Source organism: Heterodontus francisci, chromosome 20 (assembly GCF_036365525.1).
Source record: "Heterodontus francisci isolate sHetFra1 chromosome 20, sHetFra1.hap1, whole genome shotgun sequence".
Classification (NCBI taxonomy): Eukaryota; Metazoa; Chordata; class Chondrichthyes; order Heterodontiformes; family Heterodontidae; genus Heterodontus; species Heterodontus francisci.
Window position 1 is genome coordinate 11,190,919 of NC_090390.1, and position 17,169 is coordinate 11,208,087.

General features: G+C 48.3%; 1 protein-coding gene across 1 annotated transcript in view; it reads right to left on the reverse strand.

Moving 5' to 3' along the window:
* slc25a16 (solute carrier family 25 member 16) overlaps positions 1–15,226 on the reverse strand; it is a 144,279-nt gene extending 129,053 nt beyond the window's left edge. The window contains exon 1 of the mRNA XM_068052382.1: positions 15,087–15,226. Coding sequence (XP_067908483.1) covers positions 15,087–15,183 — 97 coding nt within the window. The 5' untranslated portion in view covers positions 15,184–15,226. The remainder of the gene's footprint in view (positions 1–15,086) is intronic.
* Between the last annotated feature and the right edge of the window lie 1,943 nt (positions 15,227–17,169).

The following is a 17,169-nucleotide window of genomic DNA, read 5'->3' on the forward strand; positions in this document are numbered from 1 at the left end:
GCAGCGCCTGGAGTGGCTATAAAGGCCAATTCTGGAGTAACAGGCTCTTCCACAGGTGCTGCAGAGAAATTTGTTTGTTGGGGCTGTTGCACAGTTGGCTCTCCCCTTGCGCCTCTGTCTTTTTTCCTGCCAACTACTAAGTCTCTTCGACTCGCCACAATTTAGCCCTGTCTTTATGGCTGCCCGCCAGCTCTGGCGAATGCTGGCAACTGACTCCCACGACTTGTGATCAATGTCACACGATTTCATGTCGCGTTTGCAGACGTCTTTATAACGGAGACATGGACGGCCGGTGGGTCTGATACCAGTGGCGAGCTCGCTGTACAATGTGTCTTTGGGGATCCTGCCATCTTCCATGCGGCTCACATGGCCAAGCCATCTCAAGCGCCGCTGACTCAGTAGTGTGTATAAGCTGGGGATGTTGGCCGCTTCAAGGACTTCTGTGTTGGAGATATAGTCCTGCCACCTGATGCCAAGTATTCTCCGAAGGCAGCGAAGATGGAATGAATTGAGACGTCGCTCTTGGCTGGCATACGTTGTCCAGGCCTCGCTGCCGTAGAGCAAGGTGCTGAGGACACAGGCCTGATACACTCGGACTTTTGTGTTCCGTGTCAGTGCGCCATTTTCCCACACTCTCTTGGCCAGTCTGAACATAGCAGTGGAAGCCTTGCCCATGCGCTTGTTGATTTCTGCATCTAGAGACAGGTTACTTGTGATAGTTGAGCCTAGGTAGGTGAACTCTTGAACCACTTCCAGAGCGTGGTCGCCAATATTGATGGATGGAGCATTTCTGACATCCTGCCCCATGATGTTCGTTTTCTTGAGGCTGATGGTTAGGCCAAATTCATTGCAGGCAGACGCAAACCTGTCGATGAGACTCTGCAGGCATTCTTCAGTGTGAGATGTTAAAGCAGCATCGTCAGCAAAGAGGAGTTCTCTGATGAGGACTTTCCGTACTTTGGACTTCGCTCTTAGACGGGCAAGGTTGAACAACCTGCCCCCTGATCTTGTGTGGAGGAAAATTCCTTCTTCAGAGGATTTGAACGCATGTGAAAGCAGCAGGGAGAAGAAAATCCCAAAAAGTGTGGGTGCGAGAACACAGCCCTGTTTCACACCACTCAGGATAGGAAAGGGCTCTGATGAGGAGCCACCATGTTGAATTGTGCCTTTCATATTGTCATGGAATGAGGTGATGATACTTAGTAGCTTTGGTGGACATCCGATCTTTTCTAGTAGTCTGAAGAGACCACGTCTGCTGACGAGGTCAAAGGCTTTGGTGAGATCAATGAAAGCAATGTAGAGGGGCATCTGTTGTTCACGGCATTTCTCCTGTATCTGACGAAGGGAGAACAGCATGTCAATAGTCGATCTCTCTGCACGAAAGCCACACTGTGCCTCAGGGTAGACGCGCTCGGCCAGCTTCTGGAGCCTGTTCAGAGCGACTCGAGCAAAGACTTTCCCCACTATGCTGAGCAGGGAGATTCCACGGTAGTTGTTGCAGTCACCGCGGTCACCTTTGTTTTTATAGAGGGTGATGATGTTGGCATCGCGCATGTCCTGGGGTACTGCTCCCTCGTCCCAGCACAGGCATAGCAGTTCATGTAGTGCTGAGAGTATAGCAGGCTTGGCACTCTTGATTATTTCAGGTTAATACAAGTAACTAATTGACACCCAACACCTGTTCACCCTATTATCTTGATATACCAGGTATTTATCATCCATTAACAGAACTTCAGACCCTGCCACGCCTATCTAAATTGCTACTCCTTCCTTCTCGAAAACTATCCGATACTCACTCCTGTATGCACCTTGTTTCTCTTATCTACTTCTGTATGCAGGTGCCCATCCCCCTTCCAATTTAGTTAACAAAGTGACTGATGACAACGCTACGTCATCAGGATGCGCCGCGGTGCGCACACGGTCTCAGGCCCTCTGCGCATGCGCTGCGGTCCGGATTGCCAGGACCAGTTTGCGCATGCGCAGATGACGTCATCGCGTAATGTCATCCTTGGGGAACACGCCAGGTTGGCCTCCGCGCATGCGCAAACTGGTCCTGGCAAGCCGGACCGTAGCGCATGCGCAGATGGCCGGAGCCCGTGTGCGCATGTGCGTCAATCTTCCGAAAGCTTCGGCGCGGGTTTTTGAAAATGGAAGGAGGAGAGGTTTCGTCGGGCATTTTATCTCAATTATTTAGTCATTTTGGACATTTGCTTCATTTTTATTAGACAGAGGAGATTGTTCCAAGGTAAGTTGCTCTGAAAATATTTACATTGTCTGGGGCACCGCATGTGCTCCAGTCCCTGTTGTTAAGTTGGTCTGAAAACATTTCAAGGGAGGGAAGGAGGGGGAAAGGGAGGGGGGAGGGAAGGGAGGGGGGGAAGGGAGGGAAGGGAGGGGGGGAAGGGAGGGAAGGGAGGGGGGGAAGGGAGGGAAGGGAGGGAAGGGAGGGAAGGGAGGGGGGAAGGGAGGGAAGGGAGGGGGGAAAGGAGGGAAGGGAGGGGGAAAGGAGGGAGGGAGGGAGGGACGGGGGGAAGGGAGGGAGGTCGGGAGGGAGGGGGAAGGGAGGTCGGGGGGAGGGGGGAGCAGCGGAGTGGAAGGGGAGTGCCTTTTTCTGTGCATGCGCCATAAACACAGGGACTGGCTGATGAGATGGAGCCAATTAATTTGCCCAACAATTGCCCGGTAGCACCTTCGGATGGAGGTGGCCATGCGCTGGACATCAGTCGCGTGCCACAATCCATGGATCCTGAGCGTTTCACCCCCTGGCCTAATGATCTGATGGACCATACATACGCCTGCCTGTTCAAAGCTCCACTTCCCCCACCTGCGGTACCCTCTCCTTGCTGTTCAGTTACACAGTCACCTGTTCCTGCACCCATCCAAGCAGTGCACATGGACACACAGCCACCTGTTCCTGCACCCATCCGAGCAGTGCACGTGGACACACAGCCACATGTTTCCCCATCTGCCCTTGAAACAACCATGCAGAGCCTTGTGAGACTCCGCAATTGCCAGCTGCTGCCTGTCAAGCAGAGAAGGCGTCCAAAGGGGTCAAGCACTTGGGGAACATTCAGCAAGAAGAGATTGAGCACTAAAAGAAACAAGCATGCCGTGTCCAGTGGTAGCACAAATGTGAATGCTCTTGCTGCGTACACAACTGGTGAGGTGGGAGTGCAGCTACACCATTCTCCATCCTCAGTGTTGCTTTAAGGCAAAGGTAGATAAGAGTGAAAGAAATGGAAGATGATGCTGATAGTAGTAGGCAGGATTAAATGGGAATGGATGGGAAGACGCACAAGTAGCATAACCACTAGCAGGGAACAGCTGGGCTAAATGGCCTGCTTTATGTTCATAGTCCAAAAGAAATGTGCTTCTTTTTCCAGCACCCTCACATCATTCATGTTTTCCCTGAGAGCAGCATTGAACCATCACGAGATAGGGGCAGTTACATCATCCTGACTCCTACAGCTGAGGTGGGTACTAAGTGATTCATTGGCCTATACTGCAGAGCATAAAGCATGCGCAACAGTAATTTCATTGGAGGGAGGGAAGCTCTGACACTGATGTTCTTTCATTATTTCCTTTCATGTAAAATGTGCCCTTGAGAAAACAATCCTTGACACTTAAGGACGGCATTCCAGCAAAGGAGGCAGTGCAGGAGATGACGCAAGGATGTGATGATTCCTGCATCTGAGGTGGGTAATAAGTGCTTCATTGGCGACGTTATCAATTGGTGCCTTCACTGCAGAACTTAAAAAGGTGTGCGCAACAGTAATTTCAGTGGATGGAGGGAGGCAAGCTCTGACTCTGATTTGCTTTTCTTCTTTTCATGTAAAACATGCCGTCGAGAAAACAATCCTCGAGACTTACGGTCAGCATTCAAGCAACGAAGGCAACTGGATCATGCTGCGGAGCTCATCACGATGTGGAAAGGAACATTGCATTTATGGATAAATTGGGAATGCACATTGGGATGCGCTTGGGGAACATTCACCAAGAATAGACTGAGCTCAGACTCTTGTGACTTTGCCTTCTTCACATGGACAATACAGTAGTGGAATAGAGAGCCAAGCGTTCATTCACCACAAGGCTCTCCAGGAACAATCTCTTTAGCTGTGCATAGCAGAGACTCGGCCTGTCTGTCTAACGGGAATGCTGGACACAGCACTCATGTATCCATGCACAGCAGTTCCTCGGATACTTAATGAACTTAATAAAACTTTTCAATAATTAAACCCAGAATTGTTGAGGTTTTGTTTTGCATGCTATTTCCCCGACTTTGCAACTGCACTTCAGATATTCAACTATGGTAGAGGGGGGGTGGGTGAAGAGAGGGAGGGAGGGGTGGGTGAAGAGGGGGAGGGAGAGGTGGGTGAAGAGGGGGAGGGGTGGGGAGAGCGGGGAGGGGTGGGGAGAGGGAGCATGCAAAATGCAGGGACCAGACAGTTGCAATGCCTGAAGTACTGTGGAGAAGTAGAGAAAGCAACTGGGTAGGGGAGAAAGCAACTGGATTGGGCATCCGCAGCTGGAGGGAACGGCTGAATGGAGAGGGCCGGAAGCGAGAGGCCGTAGAGAGCCGCGGGGAGCGAGCGTGCGAACACCTTGGTGTCACCGGGTCCAGGGACTGGCCAGTAAGTCTTTTGCTGTTGTGTTTATGGCGCATGCACAGAAAAAGGCAGTCCTCTTCCGTTCCGCTGCTCCCCCCCACTCTCTCCCCTTCCTCCCTCTCCCCCTTCCCCCGCTCTCCCCCAGCTCTCCCCCTCCCCCCTTCTTTACCCCTCCCTCCTTCCCCCTCCCTCTCCCTCTTCCTCTCCCCCTCCCTCCACCCCCTCCCTCTCCCTCTTTCTCCCCCCTCCCTCTCCCTCTTTCTCCCCCCTCCCTCTCCCTCTTTCGCCCCCCCTCTCCCCCTCTTGCTCTCCCCCCCTTTCTCTCCCCCCCACTTTCTCTCCCTCCCCCCCCCCGGCACCGCTACCGCTGGTCTCCCCACGCTGCTCTCCCCGGCCCCCGCGCTGCTCTCCTCGGCCCGCTCCACTCTCTCACTCCGGCCATTGTATTCTGCCACGTGTTTGTTAGGTTTCATCTCTGTGATTCTTTGAGCAGCGCCATCTTTAGTCCTGGCAGCTGCTACAGTCGCAAGCTGTGACGTTTTCGTGGCACATGCTGTATTTGCGCATGTGCCAAAACAGCGCCACCTACCGATCACGTTGTCAACAATTGCGGTCTTTAGTTAAAACCCTCCCCAGCTACAACAACAAAAACTTGTATTTATATAGTGCCTTTAACGAATTAAAACATCTCAATGTGCTTCAAGGGGCATTATTAAACTAAATATGACACTGAGCCAGATAACACGTTCTTAGGACTGACGACAAAAGGCGTGGTCAAAGAAGAAAGTTCTAAGAAATGTCTTAAGGAGGAAAGAGAGATAAAAAAACAAAGATTTGAGGAGGGAATTCCAACGCTTAGGACCGAGGCAGCTGAAGGCGCAGCCACCAATGATGGAGTGATTAAAATCGGGATACTCAAGAGAACAAAATTGGAGGAATGTAGATATCTCGGAGGGTTGTGGGGCAGGAGTAGATTACAGAGTCAGAGAGGGGCGAGGCTATGAAGGAATTGAAAACAAGGATGAGAATTTTAAAATTAAGATGCTGCTCAACCAGGACTCAATGTAGGTCAGCAAACACAATGGTGATAGGCAAACTTGCAAGTAAGGACAAAGACAGCAGAGTTTTTGGATGACCTCAAGGTTACGGTGGATCAAATCTGAGATCGTCTGGGTTGCGTTAAAATAGTCAAGTCTAGAGGTAACAAAAGCATGGTTGAGGGTTTAGGAACAGATGAGCTGAGGCAGTCAGGCGACAATACGGAGGTGGAAGTGGGCAGTCTTAGTGATAGCGCAGATATATGGTCGAAAGCTCATCTTGCAGTCAGATGTGACACCAAGGTTGAAAACAGTCTGGTTCAGCCTCAGGACAGTTGCCAGGGTGGCTGGGGAACAGAATCTGTGGTGAGGACAAAAAAAAATGGCTTCAGTCTTCCCAATATTTAATTGGAGGCAATTTCTGCTCATCCAGTACTGGACGCCAGATAAGCAATCTGGTAATGTAGAGACTGCAGAGGGACCGAGAAAGGTAGTGGTGAGATAGAGCTGGATGTCATCAGCTTACAGATGGAAACCTATGCTGTGCTTTCAGATTGTGTCGAAAAGGGGCAGCATGTGAATCAGAAATAGGAGGGGTCCAAGGATAGATCCTTGAGAGTCACCAGAGGTTAATGGTGCAGGAGCATCTGGCTACAACTGGATAGATAAGAATGGATCCGGGCAAGACCAGTGCAAAACACAGACGACTTCTAAGGATACTAAGAGCAGCAGATGAGTCATTTGTCATGATTCTCAGCAGGAACACACCATGTGCTCCTGCCGTCAGTATAAAGCATTACAGAATCAGGCGTTCTGCGCTGACACCCGATCATCATTTAACCAGGACTCAATGCAGGGCAATGTAGGTCTGTTGATTTGGAATTACTGTAAGCAGCAATTTATGGGAATAACTTTCTTTGAAGATTGTTTTAGAAATATGCTAAAATCGGCACGTGTCTAAAAGGGGAGGACAGTTGGCCCTTTCCAAGAACTGATTTTACACAATTCCAACCAACTCTGCTCACTCAGCGTATCAGTCATGGCTCAGCTGGTAACACACTCACCTGAGTCAGAAGGTTGTGGGTTCAAGCTCCATTCCAGAAACAGAGCACAAAAATCTAGGCTGACACTCCAGTGCAGTACTGAGGAAGTGCTGCACTGTCAGAAATGCTGCCTTTTAGATGAGACATTAACCAAGGCCCTGTCTATTCTCCCAGGCAGATGTAAATCATCCCAAGGCACTATTTCGAGTTATTAGCAGAGTAGATAAAAGGGAAACCAGTTGATGCACTGTATTTGGATTTCCGGAAAGCATTCAATACCACACAAGAGGTTATTACATAAAATTAGGGCTCATGGGTTGGGGGGGTAATATATCAACGTGGATGAGGATTGGTTAACAGAAGAGAACAGACAGTAGGAATAAACTGGGTCTCTTTCGGGTTGGTAGACTGTAACTATAGTCGGGTACCGCAAGTATCAGTACTTGGGCCTTAGCTATTTACAATCTAAATCAATGACTTAGTTGAGGGGAATGAATTTAATGTGTCCAAGTTTGCTGATGATCCAAAGTTAGTTAAGAAATTAAGCCGTGAAGAGGATGCGAAGAGGCTGCAAAGGGATATGGACATGTGAAGTGAGTGGGCAAGAATATGGCAAATGGAATATAATGTGGAGAGGTGTGAAGTTATCTACTTTGGAAGGAAAAATAGAAAAGATTACTTTTTAAATGGTGAGAGACTAGGAAATGTTGGTCATCAGAGGGACTTGGGTTCATTGTGTGGGTTTCCTCCAGGTGCTCCGGTTTCCTCCCACATGCCAAAGACTTGAGGGTTGATAGGTAAATTGACCATTGTAAAAAAAATTGCCCCGAATGTAGGTAGGTGGTAGGAGAATTGAGGGAAGGTGGGGATGAGAGGAAAAAATGGGATTAATGTAGGATTAGTATAAATGGGTGGTTGACGGTCGGCGCGGATTTGTTGGGCCGAAGGGCCTCTATCAGTGCTGTATCTCTCTATGACTCTAAATCACAGAAAGTTAACATGCAGCTGTAGCAAATGGTGTGTTAGCCTTTATTACGAAGAGATTGGAGTAGAAGAGTGAAGAAGTCTTACTGCAAATGTATAGGGCCTTAGTGAGATCACACCTGGAGTACTGCGTACAGTTTTAGTCTCCTTACTGAAGGTAGAAAAGGAAGGTCGGTCTTAGAGTGAGTGCAATAAAAATCCCTGCCATGTGGAGACTGACCTACAAGGACAGATTGAGTGGACTGGGCCTATATTCCCTGGTGTTTAGAAGAATGAGGCGATCTCATTGAAACATACAAAATTCTTGAGGTTTTACACAATAAATGCAAGAAGGATGTTTCCCCTGATTGCGGAATCTAGAAGTAGAGATCACAGTTTCAGAATAAGGGACCAGCCATTTAGGACGGAGGTGAGGTGAGGCACTCAAACATTGAGAATCTTCAGAATTCCCTACCAGAGAGGAATGTGGATGCTGAGTTATTGAGCATATTCAAGACGGACAGCAAGAGATTTTTGGATACTTATGGGATTAAGAGATCTGGGGATAGTACAGGAAGGTGGAGTTGAGGTGGAAGATCAGTACTGAATGGCAGAACAGGCGCGAGAGGTCGAATAGCCTGCTCCTATTTCTGATGTAGGAGCATGAGCTATGGGCCCATGGCCCATAACTATCCGCAATCAACGTCACTGAAAAAAGATCATCTGGCCATTATCACATCCAGCTTGCAGTGCACATATTGGCTGCTATGTTTCTTACAACAGTGATTACACTTCACAAGTACGTCAGCGGCTGTAAAGCATTTGGGACATCATGAAAGGCACTCCATAAATGAAAGCCTTTTTCACTCCCCCAACTAATGCCATTTCTCCACTCCCTCTCTCCAGACTAATCTCATTTCCTCACGCCCTCTTTCCAGAATAATCCCATTTGCCCACTCACTCTTCCCAGATTAATCCCATTTCCACACTTGCTCTTCACAGGCTAATCCCATTTCCCCAGTACTTCTCTCTAGACTAATCCCATTTCCACACTCGCTCTCCCTGACTAATCCCATTTCCCCATGTGCTCTTCACAGACTAATCCCATTTTCCCACTCACTCTCATCAGGCTAATCCCATTACCCACTCTCTCTTCCAGACTAATCTTAATGCCCTGCTCCCTCACCCCAAACTAATCCCATTTCCCCAGTCACTCTTCCCAGACCTATCCCATTTTCCCACTCCCTCTCTCCAGACTAATCCCATTTCCCACTCCCTCGCCACACTAATTCCAATTCCCCACTCCCACTTCACAGACTAACCCCATTTCCCCACTCCTTCTCCCCAGACTAATCCCATTTCCCCACTCCTTCTCCCCAGACTAATTCCATTTCCCCAATCCCTCATCCCAGGTAATCCCATTTCCCCACTCGTGCTCTCCAAACTAATCGCATTTCATGCTCCTTCTCCCCAGACCGCTCCCAATTCTTCACTGGCTCTTCCCAGACTAATCCCATTTCCCTGCTCCCTCACCCCAGACTAATCCCATTTCCCCGCTCCCTCTTCCCAGACTAATCCCAAATCCCCACTCCCCCTCCCCAGCCTAATCCCACTGAATGCTTCCTTTTCCCAGACTAATCCCATTGCCCACTCCTTTTCTCCAGACTAATCCCATTTCCCCACTCACTCTTCCCAGATTAATCCCATTTCCACACTTGCTCTTCACAGGCTAATCCCATTTCCCCAGTACTTCTCTCTAGACTAATCCCATTTCCAAACTCGCTCTTCCCAGACTAATCCCATTTCCCCGTGTGCTCTTCACAGACTAATCCCATTTTCCCACTCCCTCTCATCAGGCTAATCCCATTACCCACTCTCTCTTCCAGACTAATCTCAATGCCCTGCTCCCTCACCCCAAATTAATCCCATTTCCCCAGTCACTCTTCCCAGACTAATCCCATTTCCCACTCCCTCGCCACACTAATCCAAATTCCCCACTCCCACTTCACAGACTAATCCCATTTCCCCATTCCCTCTCTCCAGTCTAATCCCATTTCCCCACTCCCTCTCCCCTGTCCAATCCCATTTCCCCACACCCTCTTCCCAGACTAATCCCATTTCCCCACACCCTCTCCTCAATCTAATCCAAATTCACCCCCCTCTCTCCAGACTAATCCCATTTCCCCACTCCCTCTCCCCGTGAAATCCCATTTCCCCACTCCCTTTTCCCAGAACAAACCAATTTCCCCACTCCCACTCCCGTCCAATCCCATTTCCCCACACCCTCTTCCCAGAACTATCCCATTTCCCGCTACCTCTCTCCAGACTAGTCCCATTTCCCCACTCCCTCTCCCCATCTAATCCCAGTTCCCCACTCCCTCTCTCCAGACTAATCCCATTTCCCCATTCCCTCTCTCCAGACTAATCCCATTTCCCCACTCCCTCTTTCCAGACTTATTACCCCACTCCCTCTCTCCAGACTAATCCCAATTCCCACCCCTCACCACACTAATCTCAATTCCCCACTTCCACTTCCCAGAATAATCCCATTTCCCCATTCCCTCTCTCCAGACTAAACCCATTTCCCCTCTCCCTCTCCTCGGTCTAATCCCAATTCCCCACTCCCTCTCTCCAGACTAATACCATTTCCCCACTCACTCTCCCCTGTCTAATCCCATTTCCCCACCTCATCTCTCCAGACTAATCCCTATTCCCCACTTCCTCTCTCCAGATTAATCCCATTTCCCCACTCCCTCGCTAGACTAATCCCTATTCCCCACTCCCTCTCGTCAGGCAAATTTCCATTTCCCCATCCCTCCCCACAATCTAATCCCATTACCCACTCAATCTCCCAGAATAATCTCATGTCACTGCTCCCTCACCCCGGACTAATCCCATTCCCCCAGTCACTCTTCCCAGACTACTCCCATTTTGTTAGCCCCATCCCCAGACTTCTCCCCTTTGCCCACTCCCTCTCTCCAGACTAATCCCACTTCCCCTCTCTCCAAACTGATCCCACTTCCCCTCTCTCCAGGCTGATCCCACTTCCCCTCTCTCCAGGCTGATCCCACTTCCCCTCCCTCCAGACTGATCCCACTTCCCCTCCCTCCAGACTGATCCCACTTCCCCTCTCTCCAGACTGATCCCACATCCCTTCTCTACAGACTGATCCCATTTCCCCTCTCTACAGACTGATCCCATTTCCCCTCTCACTCTCCCAGACTAATCCCACTTTCCCACTCCCTCACCCCAGTCTAATACCACATCTCTGCTCCCTCTCCCAGACTAATATAATTTCTCCAGTCCCTTTTCCCAGACTAATCACATTTCACCTCTCCCATTGCCCAGACTAATCCCATTTCCCCATTCCCTCTCCAGACTTATTTCCCCACTCCCTCTCTCCAGACTAATCCCAATTCCCACTCCCTCACCACACAAATCTCAATTCCCCACTCCCATTGCCCAGAATAATCCCATTTCCCCATTCCCTCTCTCCAGAATAATCCCATTTCCCCATTCCCTCTCTCCAGACTAAACCCATTTCCCCTCTCCCTCTCCTCGGTCTAATCCCAATTCCCCACTCCCTCTCTCCAGACTAATCCCATTTCCCCACTCCCTCTCCCCTGTCTAATCCCATTTCCCCACCCTCTCTCTCCAGACTAATCCCATTTCCCCACTCCCTCTCTCCAGATTAATCCCATTTCCCCACTCCCTCTCTAGACTAACCCCTATTCCCCACTCCCTCTCGTCAGGCAAATTTCCATTTCCCCATTCCCTCACCCCAATCTAATCCCATAACCCACTCTATCTCCCTGAATAATCTCATTTCATTGCTCCCTCACCCTGGACTAATCCCATTCCCCCGAGCACTCTTCCCAGACTACTCCCATTTTGTGCTCCCTATCCCCAGACTTCTCCCTTTGCCCACTCCCTCTCTCCAGACTAATCCCACTTCCCCCCCTCTCCATAATAATCCCACTTCCCCTCTCTCCAGAATAATCCCACTTCCCCTCTCTCCAGAATAATCCCACTTCCCCTCTCTCCAGAATAATCCTACTTCCCCACTCACTCTTCCCAGACTAATCCCACTTTCCCACTCCCTCACCCCAGTCTAATACCACATCCCTGCTCCCTCTCCCAGTCTATTATAATTTTTCCAGTCCCTTTTCCCAGACTAATCACATTTCACCGCTCCCATTGCCCAGACTAATCCCATTTCACCGTCTCTTTCCCAGACTAATCCCATTTCCCAACTTCCTCTGCCCAGTCTAATCCCATTTTCCCACTCCCTCTCCCCGTCTCATCCCATTTCTCCGCACCCTCTCCCCAGTCTAATCCTGTTATCCACTCCCTCTCCCAGACTAATTCCATTTCCCCGCTCCCTCTCCCCAGTTTAATCCCGTTACCCGCTCCCTCTCGTCCGACTAATCCCATTTCACCACTTATTCTCTCCAGACTAAACTCATTTCCCCAATACCCCTTTCCAGACTAATCCAATTTCCCCACTCACTCTGTCCAGACAAATAGCATTTCCCCACATGCTCTTCCCAGACTTATAACATTCCCCCACTACCTCTCTCCAGACAAATCCCATTTTCCCCTCACTCTTCCCAGACAAATCCCATTTCACCACTCGCTCTCGTCAGGCAATTTTCCATTTCCCCATCCCCTCACCCCAATCTAATCCCATTACCCACTCCCTCTCCCAGACTAATCCCATTTCCCTGCTCCCTCTCTCCAGACAAATCCCATTTCCCCACTCCCTCGCTCCAGACAAATCACATTTTCCCACTCCCTCGCTCCAGACAAATCCTATCTCCCCACTCCCTCTTGCCAGCCTAATCTCAATTCCCCACTCCCTCACGTCAGACTAATTCCATTTCCCCACTCCCTCTCCCAGACTAATCCCATTTCCCCAGTCACTCTTCCCAGACCAATTCCATTTTCCAACTCCCTCTCGCCACACTAATCCCACTTCCCCACTCCCTCTATCCGGACTAATCCCATTTCCCCACTCCCTGTCCCCAGTCTAATCCCATCTCCCCACTCCCTTTCCCCAGACTAATCCCATTTCCCCACTCCCTCTCCCCAGTCTAATCCCATTACCCATGCCGTCTCCCAGACTAATCCCATCTCCCTCCTCATTTACCCCAGACTAATCCCATTTCCACACTCGCCCATCCCAGACTAATCCTATTTTCCCACTCCCTCTCCCCAGACTAATCCCATTTCCCCACTCCCTCTCCCCAGACTAATCCCATTTCCCCATTCCCTCTCCCCAGACTAATCCCATCTCCCTACTCCCTCTCCCCAGACCAGTCCCATTTCCCCACTCACTCTCCCAGACCAGTCCCATTTCCCCGCTCCTCTCTTCAGTCTAATCGCTTTTCTCACTCCCTCTCCCTAGGGAGGCGATGGCATGGTGGTAATGTCACTGGACTAGTAATCCAGAGGCCCAGGCTAGTGCTCAGGGGACATGGGTTTGAATCCCACCATGGCAGATGGTGAAATTTGAATTCAATTAATAAATCTGCAGTCTAATGGTGACCATGAAACCTTTGTCGATTTTTGTAAAAACCCATCTGGTTCACTCACATCCTTTAGGGTATGAAATCTGCTGTCCTTACCTGGTCTGGTCTACATGTGACTCCGAATCCACAGTATGTCTCTTAAATGCCCTCTGAAATGGCCTAGCAAGTGATTCAGTTCAAGGGCAATTAGGGATGGGCAATAAATGCTGGCCTAGCCAGCAACGCCCACATCCCATGAATGAATCAAAAAAAACTAATTCTATTTCCCCACTCCCTCTCCACAGACTAATCCCATCTCCCTGTTCCCTTTCCCCAGACTAATCCCATTTCCCTTGACCTTGCCCAGCCTTTGAATCTAAGAAAGACAAATCAGAATACTTTCTTAATGGTGAGAGACTAGGAGCAGAGGAAGAGCAAATGAATTTTGGTGTCCATTTACACAAATCACTACAAGCTAGTGGGTAGGTACAAAAAAATTTAAAAGGATAATGAAATGTTGGCATTTTCTCAAAAGGGCTGGAATACAAAGGCATGGAAATATTGATACAATTGCATAAAGCTCTGGTTAGACCTCATTTGGAGAACTGCATTCAGTCCTGGCACCGCAACTCAGGAAGGATATATTGGCCTCAGAAGGGGTGCAGCGTAGATTTACCAGAATTAAACCAGGGTTTAGAGGGTCAAATTATGAGGACAGTTTGCATAAACTTGGCTTGTATTCTTTTGAGTTTAGAACGTTAATCAAGTTATTTGTTCTATCGAATCCCTTTTGTCCTCTTAAATATAGAGAAAACTATTTCTTTTGGTGGAAGAGTCCAGAACATGAGGGTACTATCTTAAAATTACAGCTAGGCAACTTGGAGGGAAATTAGAAAGCACTTTATTCACATAACAGATAATGGAAATCTGGAACACTCTCCCCAAAAGGTTGTGGCTGCTGGGGGGGCAATTGGAATTTTTAATTTGAAGATCGGGAAAGGTATCAAGGGATATCGAGCAACTGTGGGTAAATTGGGCGGCACAGTGGCGCAGTGGTTAGCACCGCAGCCTCACAGCTCCAGTGACCCGGGTTCAATTCCGGGTACTGCCTGTGTGGAGTTTGCAAGTTCTCCCTGTGTCTGCGTGGGTTTCCTCCCGGTGCTCTGGTTTCCTCCCACAGCCAAAAGACTTGCAGGTTGATAGGCAAATTGGCCATTATAAATTGCCCCTAGTATAGGTAGGTGGTAGGGGAATATAGGGACAGGTGAGGATGTGGTAGGAATATGGGATTAGTGTAGGATTAGTATAAATGGGTGGTTAATGGTCGGCACAGACTTGGTGGGCCGAATGGCCTGTTTCAGTGCTGTATCTCTAAATCTAAATGGAGTTAAGGTGCAGCAGGCTTGAGGGACTAAATGGCCTATTCCCATACTTATAATTTACCTATACTATCGACCGTGGTTCAGTGATTAGCATTCTCCCCTGAGTCAGCAGATTGAGGGTTGAAGCCCCACCCCAGAGACCTGAGCTCAAAAATCCAGGTTGGCTCTATGAGGGAATGCTGCACTGTCAGAGATGCCAGCTTTCCAATGAGATGTTAAACTGAGACCCGTCTGCTTTCTCAGGTGGATACGAACAATTCCATGCCACTATTTTGAAGAAGAGCAGGGCAGTTATCCCTGAACCCTGGTCAATATTTATCCCACAATCAACATCACAAAAACAGATTATCTGGTCATTACCATATTGCTGTTTGTGGGAGCTTGCTGTGCACAAATTGGTTTCCTACAATACGTTAAAACAAATACTTCATTGGCTGTGAAGCGCTTTGCGGCAAAATGAGATTGTGAAAGGCGCTATATAAATTCAAGTCTTTCTTTTTACAATGGCCTATAATTATGAATAAGTTATGCAGAACATGGTTACCTCCTGCTACCAATGAGCGCAGCCAAAAGAAGTCTCGATGAGTAGGGGTGCCCACACCAGGCTTGGCACTGCTAGGAATGGATGCTTCTGTTGTCATGACGACAATTTCTGGGCCTTTTAAAGATGTTTGATCCTCATGCAAAACTACAAAGTAAATTAGCCAAAGTTAATTGAACACTGGATACCATACAAAACAAAGTCTTACCATTGCTCCCTTATAGTTCTCAAATATAACATTCTCTTTCAATATTAATAGACCAGGTGGGATATTAAAAGGAATGGAGACTGAGCAGAAGAATGGGATTAGATTGGTTGGGATATTAACAGATGTGGGGAATGAGCAGGAAAGTGGAATTAGACTGCATGGGATATTAAACGGTGTGAAAAGTGAGCAGCAGAGTGGGATTAGACTAGGCGGTATAGCAAACAGAATGAGGAGAGTGAAATTAGGCTGGGTGGCATACTAAAGAGCACAGGAGGAGAGGTGAACTGAATTAGAATTAGTGAGATATTAAAGAATTTGAGGAATGAGAAGAGTGGGTTTGGACTAGGTAGGATGGTAAAGAGGGGTCAGTTAGCTAGTTGGCTAGAGTGTGGTCCAGAACAACGTCAATGGCGTGGGTTCAATCCCCACATCGCTGGGTTCGTTCTTGGGCCTACCTCCTCACCTTGCTCCATAGCGGTATCATGGCAGAAGCCATGATTAGCAATCCTCAACAACGAGGACGCTACATAGAGAGAGAGGATGGTAACGGATATGGAGAATGAGTAGGAGAGTGGAATTAGACTGGCAGTGATTTAAAGGGCTTGAGCCAGAGTGTGTGATTAAACTAGGAGGGCTAGTAAATGATGTTGAGAGTTAGGAGAATGGGATTAGACTGTGTAGGTTATCAGAGTATTGGCAGAATGGGATTAGACTGAGTGGGATATTAAAGGGTTTGGGAAGTAAGCAGGAGAACAGGATTAGAATGGGTGGGATATTAAAGATCGCGGAGAAAGAACAAGCGAGTGAGATTAGATGAAATGGATATTAAAGGGTGAGATGTGAACAGGACAGTGAAAGGAGATTCAGTGGAATATCGCATTGAAAGTGAAGAGGATGGCTGTAGACTCCAGAATGATATCAACGGGTTTGGTAGAGTGGGCGGAAAAGTGGCAAATGGAATTCAATCCGGAGAAGTGTGAGGTAATGCACGTGGAGAAGGCAAATAAAGCAAGGGAATACACAATAAATGGGAGGATATCAAGAGGGGTAGAAAAAAGTGAGACACCTTGGAGTGCATATCCACAGGTCCCTGAAGGTGGCAGGACAGGTAGATAAAGTGAAGAAGGCATATGGAATGCTTTCCTTTATTGGTCAAGGTATAGAATACAAAAGCAGGGACGTATTGCTGGAACTGTATAAAACGCTGGTTCAGCCACGGTTGGAATACTGCGTAGAGTTCTGGTCACCACATTACATGAAGGATATAGTTGCTCTGGAGAGAGGACAGAGGAGATTTACAAGGATGTTGCCAAGGCTCGAAAGTTGCAGCAATGAGGAAAGATTGGAGAGGCTAGGGTTGCTTTCCTTAGAACAAAGGAGGCTAAGTCAGTGACTTAATTAAGGTGCACAAAATTGAGTTCAATAATTTCAGAGCATGACTGGCCATTTTTAATTTTTTGTTTTTTTAAAGATGTGCCTGTTTTTCATGTAGTCAGAGCTGCTCATTATTCTGCTATTAACAAGTCTCTCTGGACTAATGCTTTGTCTTTCACCACAAGCATTAACACACACTTTGTTATTTAATCTCTCCTGCCCTATCCCCTTTGTTCTCTTCCCCACCTCCCTCCCCTTCACTTGCTTAAAAACTAATTCTTTTCTAACCTTTGCCAGTTCTGATGAAAGGTCACAGACCCAAAACGTTAACTTTGCTTCTCTTTCCACAGATGCTGCCAGACCTGCTGAGTATTTCCAGCACTTTTTGTTTTTGTTTCAGATTTCCAGCATCTGCAGTATTTTGCTTTTATATTAGAACATCAAAACTGTTGGACAAGTGCTAGGGATGAGGTTCCTCCATTGTTAACTTCTGGATCCCCATAC